At 42.7% G+C, this 20,059-nt stretch overlaps 1 protein-coding gene across 1 annotated transcript in view; it reads right to left on the minus strand.

Moving 5' to 3' along the window:
* Window positions 1–836: 836 nt before the first annotated feature.
* The window catches only part of LOC143188650 (uncharacterized), a 73,069-nt gene continuing 53,846 nt past the window's right edge, over window positions 837–20,059 (minus strand). The window contains exon 3 of the mRNA XM_076393028.1: window positions 837–924. Coding sequence (XP_076249143.1) covers window positions 906–924 — 19 coding nt within the window. The 3' untranslated portion in view covers window positions 837–905. The remainder of the gene's footprint in view (window positions 925–20,059) is intronic.

The following is a 20,059-nucleotide window of genomic DNA, read 5'->3' on the forward strand; positions in this document are numbered from 1 at the left end:
TAGATTTGTACCTGTAGCTTTTCCATATTATTATATCATACATAGATGTTTTTATTCAACAAAAGTGTTTTTGTATTATCGGGAATTATTTTCAAGACCTCCTGAATATTATTATTTATAAAAAACGCCATTCTGTTCTGTTGTGTATTTTCGAATGACGGAACAATCAGACAGTAACAATTTAAAAACAATTTTTTATTTCATTTTCCTCTGCCTTTACTTTATTTACTTACAAACATTTGAACACTGATTGTTTTAACAAAAAAATTCGTTGTTTATTTCACGGAAATACATACATGCTCCTATTTTATAAAAAATCATTCATTTAAAATTCAATTTATTTTTTAAATATGTTTCGAAAATAAAAAAGATAAAAGTAAATTACAAGTATATCTATAATATAGATATTAGTACAGAAAGAAACAAATAGCTCACACAATATTTTTTCTGGAAAATTTGTGTTAACTTTTTCCATACTCTGTAAAAAAACTACCATATGATAAAACATCGTCACAGGATAAATTAATCTCGGGAAAAACTTCTGTGAAATCTCTTAAAAAACCTATAGAATGACAATAATGACGTTTCTGTGGTTTGCAGAACCTCAAATCTTGATAATTTTAATACCATTATACGAGACAATTGTTGTCCACCATTAGAGGACAAATGATTCCATATTTCATTTCATCCTAGTACACAAACTTCAAAGTTCCCTTCTTGAGGACTAATCTTACGAAAACACGAAGGGTGTACCCACCACCAGTCACTCATTCCTTCTAGGATAACAAAGTAGTAAGAACGCCTTACAAAACGCAAAACTGAACATTAATCGCGTTTCTTTCGTATCACAATTATTCAGTTTTCTCTCTCAACTCTCCTTTTCTCGTCCCCAACGAAAGCTACCATCAGCGTCTCTCAGCGGTGCTGAAAATGAAAAATAAATTTCGTAGATGGTATCTTGAATTATTCCGCGGCACGAGAGGAACTGTCGCTTACATTGTTGCTCGGCTTTCGTGCATAAATTGTGCCGATATTATTAGAACACGGTCTTTCCTTCGTCACGATTTTCTTTTGCCAGATCACGAACGAAATTTGCAATCTTTCGCCAGTCGCCGCTTCCAACTTTTCCGCCGTCGTGCGAAGAGGCAGACGTTAATTACGAGTAAGGTCTACGCGAGTAAGGTCTAAAAATTATCTTTGTCGCGGTATTCGCGGCTCGTGTCTCTATTTCGTCAGTCGATCGGCGGGCCGCTCGCCGAACGTAATTAGAAGCGGAATAATTAGAAAACATCGTGGTCGGGCTATCAAAGGAGGGACGAGTCGTTGAGTGGATGTCGCGGTGGCTCGTAAAAACTTCCAGCCACTTTCGAACTCGGCCGGGAATGATTTCCGGGGCCAAAAGTGGAACGAAAAGCGAAGAAGAAACTTTCCGTGGAGCAATCTTCGATCCTGCGCGTTTTCCGCGCCCTTTTTTTTCTATTTCCCTCGACGTCGTTCTACCAAATCGTAGAAGTAGAAGATATGAGGCGCGTTATGAATCTTATTTGCGTCGCGTGGACCAAAGGGGGTGTCGTAATTCACTCTTTCGGACGTACGTTTTCTGCTATGCTTTCTTGCTCGCTTATTATAGTCGAGAAACAAGGGTCATTGCTGTACGTTCTCTAAGAGAACGATTTGAGCATAGATCTCTGTGGCTAGGTTACTTTTTAAAGAAGTTCAGATTAAGGTCTTAATTGAGGCATTACCTGTAAGAAGGGCTCGAGTGCAACAACTTGGTTGCAGGAAAACAATGTCCACATTTATATTGTGATTGGAGAAGTCAAGCAGTACTTTAAAATGCTCTATTTTTCTTCAACTTTAAAAATAGTAGTAGGGATGAATACTTTGATAAATGTAAAATATATAGAGTAAGTGTCCAAAAAAGGGCCTAGGATGACCTCACGCCCTTATTGCGCTTATGTCCTTAGTTGAGATCTAAAATATAGTATTTATACTTCTAGAATGAAGATAGGGCGTTAAAAGAACTTTTTCATTTAAAAATAAGAGTTTAAGAAGACACAAGTGCAGCATACAGTACTAAAGTTGAAAACTTTTAGCGTAAAAATCTCAAAAATAAAAATATGTAACATGGGTCAGTTTGCTTTACAGCCACAGAAATAATTAGATATGTCTGTGATGGATGTTTCTAAAGAATTTTGTAAAATTTTGAGTGTTAGTTACATGCTATGTGTGGAGCATTGGGATCCTTTACTCGTTTACTGAACGTCCATGAGCGTTCTCCGCACATGAGAAAGACTCAAAACCTATGATTGAATTGGTATAAACTTTGTTTGTTATATGTGTAATAAAGTACATAAAACAGCTAATTTACTTTAAGATAAAATTATTACTACTGGTAGCCTCAATGAATATCCAAACTCTTAGCGTTGCTAGCTTCTATGATTATTTTAATATCTAATAATAAAACAAAAATTTGCATTGGTGAAATTTCACCCTTGACAGCCTTTAAGGGTAAACTTGAATTTAGTAAATAGCTATAATATTCAAATAATCGATGTTTATAGTTCAAGAGTATTACAGTACATCTATAGTTGTAGGTATTCTACCTTTCAAGGTTAAAATTCGTGTGACAACTACAGGAGATACGATCCAAATTATCTATTGGTCCTCCTTACAAAAGTCGAACATACATATGACTATTTGATAGATAGGTAGATAGGTAGATAGTGTATTTCAAAGGCAAAAATGAGAGCAGTTTACAGAAAGAAGTTGAAACTGTCTGTCTTCGCCATATTGAATCTGAAGCTTCCGTTCAGATCGAAACGCATCTGTCAACAACATTTTTCTAACAAGCATCCTAATACAGACAAATTTCCCAGGAACTAGTCTGATTCATGTGACAAGTATTACCCGCGATACCAACGCCGCCTAACATTCCCCAAAAGCGTGTAAGCCGTGGATTATCGAAACACGCAGACATCAATCAACTCGCAGCGTCTCAATCGGAGAACCCCTTAGGAGCCACGAATCTAGCCGCTGAGAACCGCTGGCTACGCTCGGTCGAGTTTAGCGAGGGGGTGAGGAAGGAAGGAAGGTGTAGGCAGGGGAGGGTAGACCAAGAGAGCAAGAGAAAGAGAAAGGGGGGAGAGGCGAGGGAGACAGAGAGCGAGAAATAGAGAGAAGGGTGCCGTGGGGGGTTGGATGGAACGAGAGGGGGGCAGAGGTTGGTGCCAGGGTAGGTTTTGATCAATATCTCGCCCCCACCCCACACCACCACCCTTCGTGACGGTACACCATGCCCCCACCAGAACCCCATCACCCGACCACCATGAATAACCAAGACCATATAGCGGCCTGCAGATTAAATACATCGTGGTACCATACGATCAAACCACCCTCAACCGAACCCACCCCCACGCGCCCACCGCCTCCGCTGCTCGGCACTGCTACGACGACCACCGCCACCTCCTGCCTCCTACACCCACCCCCTCCTCCTCCGCCCCTCCGTTCGCCCTCTCGTACTGCGACCCTCCTCTTTAACAGCTACCACCGCATTCAACGTCGTCGACCATCGTGTTCCCCGTAAGAACGACTGATTTGCCGCACCACCGAGCCGAAAGGGGTGGCCGCGGAGCGACGCGGAGAGAGCCAGGGTGTGGTGGGTGTGCGTACATGTGTACGGAAACCCCCTTTTCCTCCGCATTCCGATCTCTTCGCGTTTTCCCACGGGACGGAATTCGCCCGGTGCAAAGCGCTGCGCGGCTGCAAGGACAACGCTCCTCCGGGGACCATTTTGCGACAGCCCAGCGATCGCGAGGTCCTGGGTAGAGAAACGGCGATCAACAAGCACGCTCGGCATCTTTCAGCGTACCTCGGCTGCCGGGACCTAAAGAGTGTGCCGGGGATCGTGGATTAGGGAAGAATAATCGAAATTCTGGCGATGGATTCACCTTGCAGCGGAATCTGTGCGAGGTGGGTGCACGGTCTAGGAGTTTGCTTCTGGAGTCTTGGATTCGTGGTGGTTGACTAGAGAAAGGAAGGGTAATAATTGGTCTCGTTTGAAAATAACTGAGAAGTGGATGTTTAGAGATTGCAGAGCGTGGATGTCGAGGAAGGTGTGTATTGGGGAAATTGATCGAAACTGTGTTCCTGAATTTATCTTGACAGAGTTACTGTATGAATTACCTACGCAGCTTCTGGGGATTAGCGCCTGGAGTTCAACATTTGAATATTCGAAGTTCCAAGCCGGCAACTTGGTAATAAATACGGAGGAAAGAGTTAAAAATAATTATTTCCAAATTGTAGTAATCGAAGTTAAACGCTTAGAGATTGCAGGAAATATCGAAGAGGTCATAGATCAAGAAAGACTGATCAGGTTGGAATCGTTGCATCCATCTTATGGCGTACCTAGCCTACGAGTTGGCTACTATAATCTAGGGATTTTGAAAATTTGATGAAAAGAAGTCTAAATAACTAGAGAAAAAAGTCACAGCTGATTGTCATTATTTGAGAAGAATTGAAACTATACACTTAGGACTTATAAAAAGTGAATATCCAGGCTAGGTATTAAGAAGATTGATTGTTCTATTACTGAATCAATTTTGCATAAAAACCACTATACTATTTCGATGTACAGTTTAGTGATTATGGAGACCCTGGAGTCCTGAAAGTAAACAACCAGCGGAAGAGGTCAAAAATAATTCTCATTTGAGAATAATCGATGCTGCACATAGGAAGATCAACTTCGGGGGTTCCCTATTAGGTGCTAATTTAGTTGTAAACTAGAGGGTTGTCAGGAATGAAAGCGTTCCTAGGGGATGATGTTCGTTCTGATGGAGTGGCTTTGCCCTACCGGCGTCTATAAGGAACGTATTAAAAGAGAATGAAGCGGGCGAGCCGCTGGGAGGAATTCCTTGAAATTTGATTCCCCGATATCACTAGCGCTGAGGGTGACCTTTTATTTCCAGGTTGGCCCGCTGAATTTCGTAGTCTTCGAAAACCTGTAGCTCCTTGATGACGTAACGCGTGATGCATGAACCACGCGCATGATTCAATGGATCGCGTATAAATCAAGTATAAACAATGAGCGCTAAGTATTAGCATTTCAATGAGCAGCACGAGCTGCGGCAGCATTAATTACCAGACGACGATATGGTTTTTACTATAACGTGGTCGACGTTACGCTATCGTGTCACGTGGGTTTCGTTCCTGCGCGACATTGGTGTCGCCGTTCGCGATACGTACACGGCCGTTCGTTAAGTGATAACGCTGTTTATTATCATCTTCGTAACTAATGTCACACCGTTAACCGACTAATCTGCGCGTCGAGTATCGTGCGCCCCATTGGAGGACGTTTCGCGATGCCCGCGCCATCTGTCACGTGTCTTTTCGACGATCAATTCTTATCAGTAATCGCGCACGAACAGGTGATAACGTCGGAACGACGCTGTGCGTAGGAATAGGAATACGAGAGAAAATTTGGTTTCGTCGACGTTCGTCTAGAATTCTGATCGGTGCCGAAGTTGCCGCTAATTTCTGATGGAAGCTCGACGTGTCAAAACTTAAACAATTACGTGGTAATCGGATTAGTGGACTACGTAGCCTATGAAAGCTCTACTTGTAACGGTGATTATCTTTAAACGAAACCTCTAAGTAAGGATTTTGTTACGATACTGAGGATGCAAAACGCGCAATCTAAGTGAAAGTATCCATTGGTCTCATTCTTTACTTAATGTTTAGAAAAGATCTGCACAAAATGTAGCCTTCTTGTTACATTGTATTTTATAATAACAAATATTATCTTCATTTATGAAAGGCTACTTCAGGACTACTTTTGGAAAAAAAAAATTATAACTTCTTCCTAACAAACGTCACTGGCTGAGGTCATAGTTAGCCAGGTGACGTTCAAATGGTCACCAGTGGAAGATCATTTTGTGACCCCTTTCAGTGTCCCATTCAATCCTACTGCCACAGCTCTCACGATATATGATACGCTTGTAAAAAATGAACATAGTACATTTTTTGAACTTTTGATCGCTGGCTATGCTCGTTTGTGGAGTATTGGAATCTAATGGACGTTTGCCATGTTCACTAAATGCCCATAAGCGTTTTTCGCATGCAACAGTTAGCGATATAGTTGTTGTAGTACTGGTAAGCTTTAATACTTATTTTTTGTAATTTTACGCAAGAAGAAAGACCAAATGTTTTCCAAAAGTAACGCCTAAAGGCTTCTCGATTACTTTTACCACACATCATGATCCAAGCACATTAGTTTCCAGCATCGGCATCGTCGATCCCTCGAATTTCTAAACGTCTCCCGCAGGCCACTTTCTGCGCTATTATTGAAATACTTGGCTACGTACAAACTCGCGCAAGTATCCTCGATGTAAGAGGGACTGCCCGAACGAATAACACGCAACTGAATAAACGCATAGATAACTCAGCAAGACTATCGAAAAATCGATTAAATCGCTAGAGACTCCAACTGACTACAAATTCGAGGGTCTATGAAGCTTCAAAAACGGTTGTTCGTTGTTAGTTATAGATTAGCAAACAGGTTTCTGCATCGTCTGGCCATTATCCTCCAGCTCGTGGCTGTTTGCTCATACCAAGTACTGGCACGCAAGAAAGGAATTACTCGATTCAATCGAACTTGCTATGTTTCGATTGATTAGTCCAAGATACGTCGTAGAGAATCTCTTCCTCCAGGCTGTCCCTTCTCTCTTTGTCTCTCCTCGTATTCCCTTCCCCCCATCTCTCTCTCTCTTGTCTCAACGCAATCACGAAGTTTGTCGGGCACTGCTTCGACTGCCGTGTCCAGGAAGCGGTCATTTGTACAAACAGCTACGTCATCGCGATGCTGGGTTCAACCCGTGTCGAAGCCATAAAAATAGTCCTATGGAAGCACGTCTTCCTTGCATCAAGTTGAACCCTGTTGAAGCATACCACTTGGAGAAAGATATTTCCCACCATATATGAATGTAAAGTTAGAAATCCTGATATACTCCGAATTTTTAGGACTCTGTCTCAATGAGGTACTCTCTCGCCTACTGTGTTATATTTGTTAACGAACCTTGAAATTATTTAGAATAAATGAGGTTCGCTTGTAACACTTTACCACCCATGTTTCCAGTAGATAATACGGTTAGCAATGAATTGAATTGAGGAACGAATTTCTCAGTATGAACTCGCTAATGAGCCGCGAGTCTACGACAAGGAAACCCTGTACCTTCAACCATTAAATGGTATTAATGCCATATAATATAGTGAGATCACCAGGTTTCTCTTCGAAATACGTGTGATAATACTATGCAGAAAATTCAGTTTCTCAATCTCCATAGGCTATCTATTAGGTAATTTCTCATACCAACTTATACTTAATACAAACACCGTGTTTAATCCACCAATAGATAGTTAAAGTATCTAACATCTTCAGAGTAGATACTCAAACACAGTAGGTCCTCGAGCTGTTGCAACATCGGTCCATCAAGAACACAACACGCGAACGTTGCAAGGCTGATACAGAGGTGGCAACGCTCCAAAAAGAAACTCATTGTCAGTCTCCAACATCTTTAAGTTTAAACGATTCAGTCTCTTCTCCGAAGATTCCTCTGGGCGACGCGTTCTCCGGGTAGCGTTTGGTACCGGGAGAGCCGACTGGTGACCAGAAGCGATCCATCGCTTTAAGGTTGAGCCCAGGTTCGTTGGTTCGCGGCTACGCCGTTGCTACTCAGGATTCCAGTTCTCCCCCTGCCCCCCTGCCCCGCGCTGCCGTGGCTCTCGTTCGTTCCAGCTCGGATCCCCGCACCCTCCGGCAACCCAACCCATCGCGCCAGGAACCTGTTCCGCCCTTCCTCTCTCTTGTTCGTCGTGTCTTGCTCTGTCTCGTTCCTCTTTCTTTCCTCCTCTGCATTCATGCGCTCCCTCTCTTTCCCTCGCTCTAGCGAGTCGGGCTGCTGCGCGTCTACAACCATGGATATTACTGTTGCGCACGGGACGAAGAGGAGACGCTCGAGATATAAAGAGAGAGACAGAGGGATAGTGAGAGGGAGAAACAGGGGGGGAGAGGAGGAGGAGGAGGAGCAGGAGAGGAGGCAGAGAGGCAGCTAGACAAGAGAGAGCTGGAGAGCAAGCGAGAAAGAGAGAGGACAGATCCGTGCACGTGCGTGCGTAAGAGAGGAAGAGGAGTCCCAGGAACGAGAGGAGAGCGAGAGGGTAGAGACTAGAGCGAGCGGAGGAGAAAGAAACTCTGTGCACGCGCTGCCATTGTTTGCAGCGTGTGTCTCTCTAGCAGTTTCTCTCTCCCTACCCCGATTTCTCTCTTTATCTCCTCTCCGCGCCTCTTCCACGTCCTCTGGCCGCTCTCCTTCTATCCTCCTCTTTTTCTTCCACTATTGCCGCCCCACTCCCCCTTCTTTCACCCTCCCCCTCTCCTCCGCCCTTGTCGCTGTTCGGCCTTTTTTTCACCCGTTCGCTCTTGTTCCCTTCTCCAGTCGGCTCTCTCGCGGCTCCGCTGCAGGTCCTTTTTTTCAGGCTGCTACGATTTTTGCTTAACGGAGGCTCTCGCGGCGAGAGCGGTGTAAATCCGCGGCAGAACGGGAGAGGGAGCAGGCACGAACGACGAAAGGGGAGGCGGTGGAAAAGTCGACAGAGAGGATGCAAGGTTACTCGAAGAAGGACGTAACTGGGACGATGATCCTGCTGGAGCGACAGCCTCCACTCGACCTCTCTTTCCAGCGGTTTTTCTACTGAAACCGACGCGCCTCTGTTCTACACCTATGCCCTGCCCCTGTCCCTATGCTGCATTCTCGCCCCCTAGGACCTCCGTGACGCCACGGAAGACTCGTGGGAGATGTTGAGGGAACGAGGATGCTCGCAGCGATTGTCCTCCTGAGCGAGGAGCAATATGATGCCTTTGGCGGGAGGTTCGAGATTTCTGGAATTGTTTCTAGCATTAGTAAGAGAAGTCAGCGGTTAGTTGATGCTATTTGGGTTATAGAAATGGTCATCTAAAGGCGAGTATCTCGATTAGTAGAAGAATGTAGATCTTCACAGGAACTCTTGATCCTCTATGTCTACAGTTTAAGACACTCTACGCGTAGAGTTCTTGGCGGAATGTTCGAAATTTTTGGGTTATTGTTCCCAACATAAATAAGGAAGCCAACCTTAAGTGGCTAACTGACGCGTTATTGAGGTATAGACACAGCAAACTAATCACAAGTATCTTATTTCGTTGCTAAATGATGATCTTTCATAGGTTGACATTAGTTGAGTTACTATTAGGACAACCTAACCCAAGTATCCCTTTTATTACGAGTTCTCTTGCGCGAAGAACTTTTGGCGGGAGATACGAAATTTCTGGAATTACGCTAACAATTAGTTCTAGCGGTGACAAGTAGGCACACTTAAACACTATTATTTCGTTCTTTGAGTTTTTGGCGGGAGATCTGAAATTTCTAGAGTTATGTCTATTATAAATAAGTAGAGCAACTTACAGTGACAAATTAATGTTACTTCAGTTACAAATAAGGACACCTAAACACACTCATTCCGTTCCCTCAACATGATGATCTTCTCAAGAACCGTCTTCCCGCGCAAAGGACTTTCGGCGGGAGATTTGAAATTCCTGAAGTCGTACCTAGCATGAGTCACATTAAAGGGAGCAACCTTCGTCGAAGTACTCAGTCTACTCGTGCACCTAAACGCACTTATCTCTGTTCAAGATGTCCCTCCCATTGGAACACCGTTCCACAGATAAAAGACTGAACTCCACTTGCCCCGTACAATCGCTGGAACAGATACCACAAAGTCCTCGGAACAGATCCAACCTACGAAACTCGATACGCCTGTTCCGTCTGCTCGAAGCAGTAGTCGATGCCCGATGACAAAAAACGAACACGGCAGGGTAACCCTTGCTTTTTTTTCTGTCTACTCGCGTGAACCCACCTTCACGCCCCAGTGAATCGAGCGACTTCGCTGAACCCACTCCATCATCTATACTTCGTCCAAGGGAACGCCGAACCGTTTACCGAGAATAGCGCAATACCGATACACGCAAAACGAATCCACGCTTCCTCGTTCGAGCAAAGGGCAGGGAGGGGAGGAAAGATGATTTCTCAAGCGTACGACTTCTAAACCAGTTTCCACGCGTCCTCCTTCTCCCTTGCCTCGTAGAAATGCCTCTTCTTTTCTAAGACAAGACCTTTTTGCGCGTCCGAGGGACGACGAGGAAGAAAGCAGGCGGCGGAGGAGAGGAAACGTAGACGAACCTCGAGACACACTCGGACACCCGTTTTTTCTCTCGCCTTTCAAACAGGTTTTACATTCGACCAATATTGTCGTAGTAAAGTGTTCTTGTTTACCGTGTCGATAAGCTTGTCGCGTATCTTTTAAGCGGGTGCGCTTGTCGACCGCCAATGGCCGCGGAGAAACGCAGCGTCGGAGGGGTGGGGGGTGTCGAACAGCTGAAGGGGTGGGGGAGGTAGCGCGCCAGAGGGCCGCAGGGTGAATCTCTTGGCTCCGGACGTGAAGCAGAGGGAACGGATAAAGAAGAAGTAGAATAAAAATAAAGGCTAAGAGGAGGAGGACGGAGAGGGCACAGAAGAGGAAGAAGGGAAGGAAAAGTGGCAGGCCTACATTTCAGCCGCTGCAGTCCTCTCGTTATTTTTTACTCCACTTCTTCGGGTCCTATTTTTTTTTTAATCCACGTTTCTTTTTTCTTTTTTCGCTACCGTCCGACATTTTTCTTTCTTAAAGAATCCTCCCCGCGCCTTTACGTCACCTCCAACGCGCCTCTTTCTTCCCCTGCGCAACCGAAGGATCGTTGCGTCACTTGTCGAGCGCCACCCGTTGACGAAGCAACTCGACGCTTGTTAGTGTAACAGCACAATTAATATGCAAACTCGCGTTCGCGAAATTGGTTGTCTATAGAGGCTATAGAAAAGAATAAAAATAGCGGGTTCTACGTTCGATGAGGAAATGTTTCTTCTTTGATAAGATATCGAATCGGAGCCGCCTGAAAGCTACTGTATTGCGAACCGTATTTAATCTTTATCTATTGTATTCCTTCGTTATGAACTCGATGTTGCAACTATGCCTATGAATTGTTTATAGCAAATAAGTTTCGCTTTTATGTGATCACAATGACTTATTCAAGGACATAAGAGTAAGATGTCACTACAGAACTTAGAAATGTGTCCCTCGTTGTGAGTCCACTGTCGGTGAATTGTAAGTTTATACCAGAGGAATCGACTTTAAAAATATTGCTACTACCATTACTAGCTTTGGGCCTACATCAAGGAATTACTGTCATAGTTTACAATATTGTGAAGAAATACTTTCTCTCGCTTTTTGTTAATTTTCAGTGAAAAAGAACAGTCAAGTCTACACGCTCTGGCTATTTCGTGAACATAAATAGATCGATAGATCGGTGGTAAAACGTGCGCAAACACGCGCACGGACCAGAAGCAAATAGAAATCACTTTCTGCGCTGAATTTCCTGTAATGCCTAGCTGTGAGCATCCAGAATTGGAAACTCGTCGATGGCGTTTCAATCAGGGTTACTTTCATCGAAAATAGAACGAAGTATGGAAAACGGGTTTCAAGACTATGGCAGACGCCTGGATCTGGTTCTATCAGACAAACTGCAAAGTTTGTAAAACAATGTTACTGAATGCGTTGTAGTTTGTAGTCTTAACTCGTTACAAGTAAGTGACTTTTTTTTATTATCTTTACTTATCTATGTGGCAATACTGTCATTTTCTGTAATAAATGTATTTATGTCAAATGCCAATAAATAGACTACCAATTAGAATTGCGCCATGCAAAATACTTTCGTAACAAATTTGAAGATATTTAAGTATTTAAGTATTATTTACCTTTAAGGTTTTGCGATAATAAAATTATGGGACATGTAACTCACGTCAGTATTTAAAATTATTATTACTCTGTTAAATAAATCGATATTTCTAGTACTCCTAGATAATACAAATAAACGTTTAATCTAACGTACCTAAATAGTATTTCCAATAATTACATTTCACTTTAAACAAAATTTGCCCAAGTCTGCTTAATATCTCGTAAACTATTCATTTAGTTTTATGATATTTCATTTTCCATATGTCCTAAAGAAAAAAGAAAACGTATTGGCATATTCGCCTTAGGAGTTCTATAAACAGGTAAAGACTCATAAAATACCAAACGTCGAGCTTAAGTAACTCTCCCCATAATAATAATCAAAATGGACATCTGCACAGTTAGACGAGAAGTGGAATCCTACTCCTTTGAAACCCACAAGAAGCAAGGATCTCAGCACTAGCATTACAGAAAATATTATGCAAGCCTAACGCGCTCCGTCGATGCGAAGGTGTTATCAAACTAACCTTGGCGAGAAGGCAAGGAGAAAAAAGGTAACGTGTGGGCGGAGGCAGGAGGGTACTCATGAATGTATACTTATTTATCGGCGATAAGATAGCTACAGTTGTCGATGCGCGCGGGTGTCGGCTACAAAAATCGCGTAGATTACTGAAGCCCCTAATCTGGGTCAAGAAATTCAGAAGACCGTTTCCTCGAGGAGGACACAACTAAATGCATTCAAAATGCAGCAACTCTGCAACATGCAGCTCTTCAGAAGAAAACAAACAAGACGAAGTAACTTTTCAGCCTTTTCATACCGTTCCTGCCAGTTGCGTTCGTAAAAAAGAAATTTCAACAAGAAACAAGAAGAGAAGGAGGGCGTTTTCAAGAAGGCGAAAGAAGGGAGGAGAGAAGACCGCCGAAACAACGGCGGAACGATGTCAGCGGGGCAAGCACGTGAATTAAGCGACCCTGGAAATTAACCCCCTTAAGCCACCCTCTGGATTTACCCCAGGTGCTCGTCAGTGTCCGACCCTGAAACCATGAGCGTCGTAAACTCGCGCGCTCGTTCGTTTTACTGTCGTAAGAGAGGAACTGGCCCTTGGGATACAGACTGCGAGCATTCGAACAGCAAGAATCGCGATTAAACATTAACGATCGGTCTTCTTAGGATCCTTTGCTCGTATGCCTTCTGTGCCTTTGATTCTTGCCTTTGATTCTTGCCGTTCCGAAGCTACAGTTGAGGCCTGATAATGTCCTATAGTAGAAGTTTTTGTGTTCATATCTGTAGCTAATTTTCGCTTTTCATTTGATACGCTGAATCGTTTCGCTAATCGCCCTTTGTTTCACTCACATTCGTTAAATATGGTAAAAATGGGCAGTGCGTTGTGGTTTATTGTATTATGCATGCACTTGCAAAAGTACACTACTGTATTTACTGTAAAGAATATTGTATGCCCGCAAGGAAGCTGTCACAAGTTAAAAATTCTTGATTTTTATTTAACTCTTAGTATACCAAGGTGAGGGTTACACTGAGAGACTCCAGTCAATTTTCAATTCTTAACAGTTTTGAACAGGTATTCAAGTCTTAACTTACAAATTTTCAAAGTCTTTTTAATCCACTTTCCGTGCTCCAGTAAAACTGGAGCTACGGTATTTCCTAATTAGACTGACTTTCAGTGTTTCATACCTAATGTTTCTCACTCTAATTCCCAACTCATTCAATAATTCCCGAAGTCACCTCACCCTATGTGTATATCTGCCTCGACAAGGTCCCGAGCCCACAGCAGCTAAACGGGCACCGCGTGGTTTTTGTCTGACAAAGTCAGCCAGGTGTCTCCCCGGAGCGAGGCGAATTTGTGTAGAACAAGTTGAAGCGACTCAACCATCGCCTCTGTAATTAAAGCACTTAAAATCCAATTACCACCGTCCTCCCCGCGGACGCTTACAAAATCTGAGCCCACGGTTTCAGCTCACGCCAAAAATCCTGGCAACTTAGCGTGAAACGAGCGTGAAATCTCCGGCGCAAGAATCAGCAAAAAGTACCGGAACCGCAGCCAAAAATCGGCGATTCCGCGAACCGCGGCGAAAACGCAGGATGTTTCCAGTCGGTAGCTCCGCAGCTCGAAAGCGATCCGACAGAGCCTTCGGCGAGAGATTCCAGTCAGCTCGGATAAAGCAGAACTCTCCTAGGTCCCCTGGATCGGATCGACTTCACCGACGTCACGGATCCAGGTGGATCATCCGTGACCTCGAACCCAGAAGCCAGCCGACTGTTCCCAAAGCGTCAGATTCGGAAGCAGCGACAGGGGTTCGGGGATCTCTGGTGTCACGAGACACGTGCAGGCGGATAGGACGCGCTAGGAGACGCGGCGAGGATGAGGACGAGGGAGAAGCAGAAGGTGAAGGCGAGCAGAGCTCTCGTGGAAATTACCGGGCCGACTATACGAGCCTGAAGAGCGCGTCATCCCCTTTAACTGGAGGATTGAATTTTTCCCCGACGTGGAGCTCCTGGCACAGGGTGCGCACGACTCCGCTGGCCTGAACCCACCCCAACTCGCCCACTCATCCCCTGTTCCGTGACGGAGAGAAAGAGAGAAAGGGGTGGCGAAGGGGGACAGAAAGAGAGAGAGAGAGAGGCCCATCCCCTTCTCGCGGACAATAATTCTCCAGTGGTCGCGGAGGGTTGCCCGTGGCAACTCTTCAGCGCGGCGGAGACGAGCTGACGAGACGAGCGCGATGAAATTGTCTCCTGCTCTCTCTCCCTCTCTCGTACCTTCTCTCTCTCTCTGTGTGTTCATCCCTTTTTCCCTCTCTCTCCGCTGATTCTACGTGGTTGCAGGAGGCAAAAAATGCAAGAGCAAGGAGGGTGGCGCGGGGACAGGCGGGAGAAAAAATAGAGAGACGGCGAAGGAGGAGGCGGAGGCAGGGGGAGCACGGGGGCGCAAAGTAACGCGGGGGTGGGGTAGGTTCGTTGGGAATTTCGCGTATCTTCGACGCCGGGGGTGGCCGCGTTTAATCCTCCCGACTGTATGCGAGAAGAAAGGGTCCTGCGGGGGTTGCGATTAAGAATCGGCCCTACTTTGGCCAATGTTTTTTTAGTGCCGTCTTCAAAGCCAGAATATTTGGGGTGGCTGTGATGACGACGAGTGACGGGATAAAGGCGGCTTGTTTAGACCCGAACCAAGAGAATGTTTATTTGAGTATGATTATGTGAGTACGATTGATTATTGTGCGAGTGATTTTTTAATTTGAGATTGATTATAGTTGAAGAATGGCTCATCTACTTATCACTTTATTTTTCTATATCCCTATTCCATGAATCGTCTTTGACGGCAACATTCTTAATTTTGCGAAGGATGTTGAAGAATTATTGTTGGTATGTACTTTTCTAATTCTGTGATATTATACCTAAAATTCATTAATCACATATGTAATGAGGTAGTAGTAATATTGTTTCATTTGAGACTTTCAAGAGAAACGTAATAGAATTAAATTGCTTGCTAAGTTACGAAATACCTACAAATTATCTAACAAAATGATTTGTTGATAATGAATGGCTTCAATGATCTTGGAATATATTTCTAACAAATATTTAATAAATGTCTGAACGAGATTATGAAATCGTGGTAGGTGACTAGATTTTTCAATCAACTATATATTTTAATAAATAACTTACATTTCTTTCCTACACAATAAAAAGGTATAAATATTGTTCTCAAGTATTTGTTGAAAAGCTCGTTGCACGACTGAATAATGTACATAATTTATAATAACAATACACGTCTCTAGTGTACTTCCACTGCCGCCCAGAAGTTCAAAATTACTTTATGAACTGAACCATTGATTAGGGCATGTGTCGAAGAGAAGTTCTACATAGTGTATTTTGTATAGTTATAGTTATAATCACTATTGCAGTGAAACTAAAAAAATAATAGATGCAAAAGATATTCGACTTACTGGTGCTCAACTATCTACATAGGTACATTTTCTGTTATTTAAAATTTCAATTATTCGGTACAATTTAGGTAAAAATATAGAAGTAATTGTTAGATTTACTAATTACAATCTAATGAAATTTAGAGAATTGAGCATTAAATAAGTACTTTAATTTCAAATTCGAATTACACCTCATTATCTTACCTTAAGATACTACTGTAAACGAGAAAGATTTTTTCAGAAATATAATTATATGCACTTAATTATACGATACTCACTATCAAAAAAATTCAATAAGAACAGAAGTTCCTTGCTATGAAAGGTACTGCAGTATTTTTTTTTCACCTGCCTCACTACCAAATTTTATGTTCATATCTTCTCGAGTTCTCGTAATATCAAAATCTACAAAAAAGTAGAATATCTTTAACATTCGAAAGTAAGAATGCAATAATCCTCAGACAACAAATTCGTGAATTGCTCTATAAGCAAACTGAAATACATACTTATCAAAAAAATCCTTCAACGTACCAATAACAACGAAAGAAACCATATGAGGTAGTAAATATAATTTTAATACCACTTGGCCATAAAATAATTAAATTTCTGATTAACAATATCTATGCCAAACGAATAGTAGACCAATATTTCGTTCCACAGAATAAATTCGAATGTTACAAAAAATTCGGAAAAATGACGGGCTAAAAGAGAAACAAGCGAGAGAAGAAACAAAACCGTAAAAAGGAGGGCAGGATGAAAGGGTAGATGTTGAAAAGGTGGCCGACGTGTTCGCTTTGACGGATCCCCGTGTCGCCTGAACGACCAAGCGGATTAGCGGCGGATCGTGTGCGTCCGGCCGTAACGAAGCGCTTCGCGAAGCGCCACGGTAGCCAGAAAGAAGCCATGGGGATTGAAAACAGGAGCCGAAGAAGGACCAGATTCGTATATCCGGCGTATATAATTCGATCGACGACGGGCCGCCTAATCCAATGGAATATTTTGACACGAGGCACCTGAGCTCGCGAACCGTGGAAGGATGAAAGGAAGCCACCGAATTGCGACCCTTTTTGGGCTGCTCAGCGATAGACGTTAACAGCCGGGAAAAAAATTCATCGATTACTTGGATTAGGTTCGTGGATCCTACGATTTTGTGTCAACGCAGATTTGTGATGCAATGGTGAATAGAAGATTTTGCACTATTTAATGAATAGAATATTTTCTATTAAGTATCTAATGTCTTTGGCATTCTGTTTTATACGGAGTAGCTCTTATTCTTTTGTAGCCTGAAGTAAAAAATATCTTGAATAAGTTATGATTCGTAAGTTAGTAGTATGCCATTAGTCCGATATTTAATGAGTTTATAAAAGTAACATTTTAAAAAGTAACATTTCGTTTTGATACTCATAATCTTTACGCACCGATTAGATAACTATTAAATTGAATTAAGTATCTATTTTGTTTTTATCGCATAAAATATTGTAAAAATGCATACATAAAATACTACTTTTAAAAAGTAACAAATTGTGTGTAAATTGAGTTTTTATTAACTCAAGGATACTAGACCCAAGTGCATGCTTTGATAGCATAAATTTCGTAAACAATATTCTGTATTACAGCCTATGAGAAAGTTTAGTTACACAATTTTGTTCCATGATGAATTTTGCATTTAGTAAAAATTTGCCCTTTGAAAACACTTGCAATGTTATATTTGATAGATACAATAGATATAGATACAGTCTGCATCCACAAAATGCAATGGACAAGTAATAAATATTGTACATTTTACAAACGTCTATATTTATATCTTATTTCTTACTTTATATTTCAAGCCATGTTTCGACCAAGTAGTTGAATTATAATAATTTAATGTGTCATTCCTTTGAGCCATCTTCGGTGTTACTGAAAAATCCAGTGTCTAAGAGTTAAAAACGCATTAAAGATCAAGTTTCCAAGTTTTCACTCAAATTGACTCGAACAATGCACAAGGATTAATAATAACGAGGACTTCGAAGAACTTTGAAAGCTTGCAGAGAACAAATATTCTCGCAAGTGATCGGCAACTTCTACCCTCAAGTGAACCAGAATTTCTCTAGCAACTTCGAATCATATAACATTACTACAGAACATTTTCGAGAGAAGACAACGTGCACCTGGAAATCGATTAACATGGAAGGCCCAGCGGGTGAGCTCCTTAATTTGCCCACAAAATGGTAATCGAGAGGTAAGATATCGCTGTAGGCTTCTTCCGTTTCGCGTAAAGAGCTTGACGGATGGATTACAAGGGAACCTACCGAACCATGATAAAATAGAGATGCACCGCCGATTTGATACAGAACGCCCAGGGAATCAGCGTCGACTGAAGAGAGCACGTGCGCGTTCCACTTGGTCTAGAGTACTACGTGACATGTACAGCTTCCGCTGCAGATAAATATAGCTACACAATTCCATTCTGAATGGGATTGCACGCACGGAACTCGAATGTACAGCTAACTCGAAGAATTTGTGCGTGCAAGGGTGAAAAGGAAGGTTTCCCTTGGTTTACTTGAATCTCTGGCAGGTTTCTGGTCACGTGCTGCGCGGGACGGATGCGCAGGAAACAAGGAGCTGTCGAACCTAACCTCACTAATCTTAAAACCGTAATGATTAGTAAACTATCGGTTGAAATAGTTTAAGGCTGGGATGAATGTTTCTTAGTCACTAAGTGCAAAATATAGAAAACGATGACAATAATAGTCAAATAATGATTACTAGTGCTACTCAGTTAGTTTTATGAAACGAGAAATGAAATAAAATTGCTCTTTCGAAAAGTAAACCCTGGCCTATCAATTCAGAATTCAAAGTATCTATACCTGAGTTATTCTAGCTGTGGAAAACCACTTTTGAACTAGCAAAGCTATAACATATAATATTTGAAATTTCAAAATTTAACCTTTTAATAGTTTAACCTGAGTTTCATTTGAACAAAGCGTGAAACACTGAACAATTTAGTACAAGTGATATTCGGGCATGGTAATGTTTCAGTTCATTATTTTATACTTAAATTTATTACCAATACTAAAGCCAATAAATACACCTGATATTTCCTTACAGGTATTCTAAACCTATAAAAAAATAATTACTCTATTTTTAATTACTTAATATTTGACACGAACTCTCCAGATAACTTAATAAGTTTATTCGTATATAATTCAATTTTTCTACAGCTTTCTCCATTTCTTTGTCTGTTATTCTCTACCTAAAATCTGAAGGAACAAATCTCCATTACTTTGCCTGTTCACCTCTATCTAAAATCTGAAGGAACAGAAATGGTATAGCTGTAAGATATAACAACACACTACTAGTAGATCTTCTCGATCCTAGACTCTGGACGCTACTACTATCTTGTATAGCAGTATCGTATATTATATCGCATAACAGCGTTATAGTAGTTCATATAACGCTATCGCGATGCCCACATAAACTACGGCTCTAATTCCCCAATATAGAAACATTTCTCTACTCCTACAACTCGCAATCCAGAATACCTAGTGCATGAATCCAAACAACGCTGCCGACTCTATCGAGCTCTTAATCCCCCCAACTACACGAAAGGTCAGACCAAAATTCGTACGAACCGTGTGGTCCAGTTCCCTTTCGAACGCACCACCCTATAGATGATCTTACATGCGCGCTATGTGCGCAAGGGACGTTTATATATTTCTGCACACACGCGATCGCTGCATGAACCTCGTCCAACGGTGTGCGCGAGTATGTACTGTACATATCTATGTACGCAGAAAGCGAGAGAGAAAAGCGGAGAACGAGAAGGCGCGGAAGGGGGAGAGCAACACTTGGACAAAATGAGAGTGAGCGAAATAGCGAGAGGGAGAGAGGGGGGGTTAGAGAGAAAGGGGGGGAGGAGGTAGACAGAAAGAGAGAAGCAGAGCCAGGGTCGAATGATCAGCCATAAACTGAGTCAGCGGGGATAGTATTGTCCTCCACCTCCCCTGGAGCAGCACAACTCCCTCCATCCACGAGGTCTGAACCACCCCATGATTCCACCTCGTCCGCAGACGCGACTCGGGGGTGTAGCGGGCCGGGGGTGAAGTGAAAAGGAAGAGGCGACGCTGTGGAACTATCGCGTTCAGTTGTTAACGAAACTGGAACGTTTTAAGCCTCGGACTGCTTCGAAGAAGTCTCAAATTTGGGGCTCCGCTCGCAGAACGATAGACATCAACTAGGGGGACATGCACACTTCGCCTGATGGTTAATTGAGACTGACGGGTCGCTC

This window comes from Calliopsis andreniformis, chromosome 3, assembly GCF_051401765.1.
Source record: "Calliopsis andreniformis isolate RMS-2024a chromosome 3, iyCalAndr_principal, whole genome shotgun sequence".
NCBI classification, from domain to species: domain Eukaryota; kingdom Metazoa; phylum Arthropoda; class Insecta; order Hymenoptera; family Andrenidae; genus Calliopsis; species Calliopsis andreniformis.